Raw genomic sequence first — 6000 nt, 5'->3', positions numbered from 1 at the left:
TCTCCTATCTCCCCTCGTATACTCTCCGACCTCATCTTGACCATGAGACCGCCCCCCCACCCCTGTCCTGCTCCCTCGACCCTATTCCCACTAAACTGCTGACCATCCAACTTCCTTTCCTGGACCCCATATCACACCCCTCCTCAAAAAAACCCACCCTTAACCCCTCTGTCCTTGCAAACTACCGCCCCATCTCCAACCTCCCTTTCCTCTCCAAAGTCCTTGAACACGTTGTCGATTCCCAAATCTGTGCCCATCTCTCCTGTAACTCCATCATTGCATCCCCCCAATCAGGTTTCCACCCCTGCCACAGTACTGTAACGGCCCTTATCAAAGTCACAAATGACATCCTATGTGACTGTGACCGTGATAAACTATCCCTCCTCATCCTTCTCCACCTGTCTGCAGCCTTTGACACGGTTGACCACACCATCCTCCTCCAATGCCTCTCCTCCGCTGTCCAGTTGGGTGGGACTACGTTCATCTGTTTCCATTCTTATCTATCCAGTCGTAGCCAGAGAATCACCTGCAATGGCTTCTCTTCCCACTCCCACACTGTTACTTCTGAAGTCCCCCAAGGATCTATCCTTGCCCCCCCTCCTATTTCTCATCTATTTGCTGCCCCTCGGTGACATCATCCGAAAACACAATGTCAGATTCCACATATATGCTGACGACACCCAGCTCTACCTCACAACCACCTCCCTCAACCCCTCCACTGCCTCTGTTTTGTCACATTGCTTGTCCGACATCCAGTACTGGATGAACAAAAATTTCCTCCAACTAAATATTGGGAAGGCCGAAGCCATTGTCTTCAGTCCCCGCTGCAAACTCCGTTCCCTAGCCACAGACTCCATCCCTCTCCCTGGCCACCCCTGTGGGACTGGAGTCACGTATAGGCCAGACCGGGTAAGGACGGCAGGTTTCCTTCCCTAAAGGACATTAGTGAACCAGTTGGGTTTTTACGACAATCTGACAGCTTCATGGTCACTTTTACTGATCCCAGCTTTTCATTTCCAGATTATTTTCAACAGAATTCAAATTCCCAGGGTAGGATTTGAACTCTTGTTCTCTGGATTATTAGTCCAGTAACAGAACCACTACAATACCGTACCATCACATCAATGAATTCTGATCCTGGATACACAGGATCAGGGTATAGTGCAGGAAAATCCTTTCAGGACCTTACACCTCAGTGTTAATTAATTTCAGAAAAAAAGTGAGGAAGTGTTTCTGAAGACAGAAGGTGGAACTGGTTTCCAGGAATGTGATTGAGACTAGAACACTAGACTCATTCAAGAAACAGCCAGATTACAGAGGCACGTGCAGGTGACACAGGCATTCAGCCCATCCTTCCACAGAAACCTACAGTGCTCCCCACCACAGCATCTTACCTGCCTCCACTCCCTATTCCTGGAGACCATTCCAGGTATTGGTCACCCTGTGTTACAGGGCCCAGTAGTCCTGAACTCGGTCCCGTTTTTAAAAAATCTCTGCTTACTAGCCTTGGTCAGCACTCGGCCTGTATGTTGCGGAGAACGCCCTTCAAGATTCAATTTGTCCTCAGCTGAACTTCTCTTGAGTAATGCTCCCCAGTATATCTGTTTAAGCGTTTACCCCATTGCCTTGAATGGGGCCATTTACCTGCATATTGTTTTGAGGTATTGATTGACCCCATGTGATGGTCGCTGTCACCCAGGGGTGGCACTACTTCCATTCCCAGCACGCTATCTGGGTCACTTTCCATTACCAGGTTGAGATGTGTTACCTCTTGTGACATCCCTAACTCACTGGGTCAATCAGTGGTCATGCATCAGTCACTAGCCCAGATTATGGGTCACTTGGCCATTCCCAGTTTACAGCAGGTTGGTTACAGTCTCCCTTTAGTGACTTATTGTGCATCGTTTCCTCATCTCTTCAAACAGTAACTGCGCCTCCTGTTTATTTCGACTCAATGGTCTGCAGCAAACTCCTAGAATTATCTCTGCTCGATTTTCAATATGTAACTCCAGCCAAGCTAGCTTGTTGGGATGTCTTTCCTCCCTTGTCAGGTCCAGTGGGACTGCTCTTGCTTGGTTTTACTATGTTGTTACTCCTTGTTACTGCCCACTGTTATTATCCCCTATTATTGCCCCCTGTTGTTACTCCCTGTTATTGTACCCTGTTGTTACTCCATTATTATTCCATTGTTACTTCCTGTATTGCCCCTGTTATTACTGTAATTACCCCATTATTAGTCCTTGTTGTTACTCCCTTTTATTATTCGTTATAACCCCCTGTAATTATCCTGTTATTACTCCATTATTACTCCTAGTTGATACTCCCTATTATTACCCATTATTACTCCCAGTTATTACTCCTTGTTGTTACTCTCTATTGTTACCCCATTATTACCCTGTTAGTGCCCAGTCACTCCCTTTTATTACCCGATTATTACCTCCTATTATTACCCTGTTGGTACTCCCTATTATTACCCCCTGTTGTTATTTCCTATTATTGCCCGTTTTTACCAGCAGTTGTTACTCCCTATGATTACTCCCCATTATTATCCCTGTAGTTACTCCCTTTTATTACCCCTGTTACTGCCCCTTATTATTACATCCTGTTCTTACCATATTACCCCTGTTATTACTCCCTATTATCTTATTACCCCCTATTGTTACACCCTGTTGTTACTCCATTATTACTCCGTTTGTGTCCCAAATTATTACCCCGTTGTTATTCCCCATTATTACCCCGTTATTACTCATTATTAGCCTCTATTGTCACTCCCCATTATCACTCATTATTACTCCCTATTATCATTCCCTATTATTATTCTCTATTATCACTCATTATTATTCCCTATTATTACCTCCTATTATCACTCCCCATTATTACTTCCTATTATCACTCCCTCTTACCATGCTCCATTATCACTATCTATTACTTCCTTTTATTACCTCCTAGTATCACACACGATTATCACACCCTATTACTACTCCCTATTATCACTATTATTACTCCCTATTATCACTTCCTATTATTACACCCATTATCATTCATTATTACTCGCTATTTTCACCTCAATTATCACCCCTTACTTTTGCTCCCTATTACCCCCAATTATCACACCCTATTATTAGTCCCTATTATCACTCCCTATTTTTACCTCCTCTTATTACTCCATATTATCACCCCCTATTATTACCCTCAATTTTCATTCCCTATTACCCCTATTATTACTCCATATTATTACATGCTATTATCATCCCCCTATTATTACCCCCTGTTATTACCCCATTATCATCCCCAGTTATTACATCTTATAACCCCCTATCATAACCCCATATTATCATCCTCTATTGTTGCCCCCTATTATCATTCCCTATTATTACCCCATATTATTACTCTAGTATCATTCCCTATTACCCCATATTATTACTCCAGTATCATTCCCTATTATTACTCCCTGTCTGGTGACGCGCTCTGTCCAAGATGGCGGCGGCCGAGGAGGAGAGCGGCGATGAGGCGGAGGATTTCGCGATTTACGGGTTGGCGCTGGAGCCGCTGGAGGAAGGTAAACCCGGCCGCCGGCGGGTGCCAGCAGAAGGCCCGGGGCCCGGGGAGAGAGAAGGGCCTGCGGCATGGGACTGTAATCGAGAGTGGGCAGGAGTCGGGCCTGAGGCCCAGCGAGGTTTCCATAACAACCGCACCAGGGCGGCGGGTAGGAGCTCGGGCCCGGCCTGGAGTCGGGGCCCGGCCCCCGCCGTTCGATGGTCTCGACAGCAGCCGCTCTCACTCACATTGGAGAGACAGCCTGACCCCCGACCCTCCTGGTTACCCGGGTAACTGCCCCCATCACCCGGGCAACTCCTTCGCCCCTTGTGTCAGCTGAGTCACCCGATCATCTTGCCCCTGACCCCTCCCCCTCCCTCCGATCCCCCGCCCCTCCCCCTGATCCCCCTGATCGCCCCCTCCCCGATCACCCCCCCTCCCCTCCCCCTGAACGCCTCCCCCTCCCCTCCCCCTGATCCCCCCTCCCCTCCTCCTGATCCCCCCTCTCCTCCCCCTGAAACCCCCCCCTCCCCCTGATCCCCCCCCTCCCCCCCCCCCTCCCCCTGATCCCCCCCCTCCCCCCCCTCCCCCCCCTCCCCCTGATCCCCCCCCTCCCCCTGATCCCCCCCCCTCCCCCTGATCCCCCTGATACCCCCTCCCCTCCCCTGATCCCCCCTCCCCTTCCCTCCCCCTGATCCCCCCCTCCCCTCCCCTCGCCCTGATCCCCCTCCCCTCCCCCTGATCCCCTCCCCCTGATCCCCCCTCCCCTCCCCCTGATCGCCCCCTCCCCTCCCCCTGATCGCCCCCTCCCCTCCCCCTGATCGCCCCTCCCCTCCCCCTGATCGCCCCTCCCCTCCCCCTGATCGCCCCTCCCCCTGATCGCCCCCTCCCCTCCCCCTGATCGCCCCCTCCCCTCCCCCTGATCGCCCCCTCCCCTCCCCCTGATCGCCCCCTCCCCTCCCCCTGATCCCCCCTCCCCTCCCACTGATCCCCCCTCCCCTCCCCCTGATCCCCCCTCCCCCTGATCCCCCCTCCCCCTGATCCCCCCCTCCCCCTGATCCCCCCCTCCCCTCCCCCTGATCCCCCCCTCCCCCTGATCCCCCCCTCCCCCTGATCCCCCCTCCCTTCCCCTCCCCCTGATCCCTGATCCCCCCTCCCCCTGATCCCCCCCTCCCCCTGATCCCCCCTCCCCTCCCCCTGATCCCCCCCTCCCCCTGATCCCCCCCTCCCTTCCCCTCCCCCTGATCCCCCCCTCCCCTCCCCTCCCCCTGATCCCCCCTCCCCTTCCCTCCCCCTGATCCCCCCTCCCCTCCCCCTGATCCCCCTCCCCCCTCCCTCCCCCTGATCCCCCCTCCCCTCCCCCTGATCCCCCCTCCCCTCCCCCTGATCCCCCCCTCCCCTCCCCCTGATCCCCCCCTCCCCTCCCCCTGATCCCCCCCTCCCCCTGATCCCCCCCTCCCCCTGATCCCCCCCTCCCCCTGATCCCCCCCTCCCCCTGATCCCCCCCTCCCCCTGATCCCCCCCCTCCCTTCCCCTCCCCCTGATCCCCCCCTCCCCTCCCCCTGATCCCCCCCCTCCCCTCCCCTCCCCCTGATCCCCCCCCTCCCCTCCCCTCCCCCTGATCCCCCCCTCCCCTCCCCTCCCCTCCCCCTGATCCCCCCCTCCCCTTCCCTCCCCCTGATCCCCCCCTCCCCTTCCCTCCCCCTGATCCCCCCCTCCCCTTCCCTCCCCCTGATCCCCCCCTCCCCTTCCCTCCCCCTGATCCCCCCCTCCCCTTCCCTCCCCCTGATCCCCCTCCCCTCCCCCTGATCCCCCCTCCCCTCCCCTCCCCTCCCCCTGATCCCCCCTCCCCTCCCCCTGATCCCCCCTCCCCTCCCCCTGATCCCCCCTCCCCTCCCCCTGATCCCCCCTCCCCTCCCCCTGATCCCCCCTCCCCTCCCCCTGATCCCCCCTCCCCTCCCCCTGATCCCCCCTCCCCTCCCCCTGATCCCCCCTCCCCTCCCCCTGATTCCCCCCTCCCCTCCCCCTGATCCCCTCCCCCTGATCCCCCCTCCCCTCCCCTCCCCCTGATCCCCCCTCCCCTCCCCTCCCCCTGATCCCCCCTCCCCTCCCCTCCCCCTGATCCCCCCTCCCCTCCCCTCCCCTCCCCCTGATCCCCCCTCCCCTCCCCTCCCCTCCCCCTGATCCCCCCCTCCCCTCCCCCTGATTCCCCCCTCCCCTCCCCCTGATCCCCCCTCCCCTCCCCCTGATCCCCCCTCCCCTCCCCCTGATCCCCCCTCCCCTCCCCCTGATCCCCCCTCCCCTCCCCCTGATCCCCCCTCCCCTCCCCCTGATCCCCCCTCCCCCTGATCCCCCCTCCCCTCCCCTCCCCCTGATCCCCCCTCCCCTCCCCTCCCCCTGATCCCCCCTCCCCTCCCCTCCCCCTGATCCCCCCTCCCCTCCCCTCCCCCTGATCCCCCCCTC

The 6000-nt window shown here is 56.8% G+C and overlaps 1 protein-coding gene across 2 annotated transcripts in view; it reads left to right on the top strand.

Annotated features, from left to right (window-relative positions):
• The first annotated feature begins 3450 nt into the window (after nucleotides 1-3450).
• Nucleotides 3451-6000, top strand: part of gpatch1 (G patch domain containing 1) — a 42528-nt gene continuing 39978 nt past the window's right edge. For both annotated transcript variants that reach the window (XM_067998208.1, XM_067998207.1), the window contains exon 1: nucleotides 3451-3559. In XM_067998208.1, the coding sequence (XP_067854309.1) occupies nucleotides 3478-3559 (82 nt within the window). In that variant the 5' untranslated portion in view covers nucleotides 3451-3477. The remainder of the gene's footprint in view (nucleotides 3560-6000) is intronic.

The sequence above is a fragment of the Heptranchias perlo genome, chromosome 16 (genome assembly GCF_035084215.1).
Source record: "Heptranchias perlo isolate sHepPer1 chromosome 16, sHepPer1.hap1, whole genome shotgun sequence".
NCBI lineage: Eukaryota > Metazoa > Chordata > Chondrichthyes > Hexanchiformes > Hexanchidae > Heptranchias > Heptranchias perlo.
The sequence above is the reverse complement of the archived record's forward strand: the minus strand, read 5'-3'. Positions and strand labels throughout refer to the sequence as shown.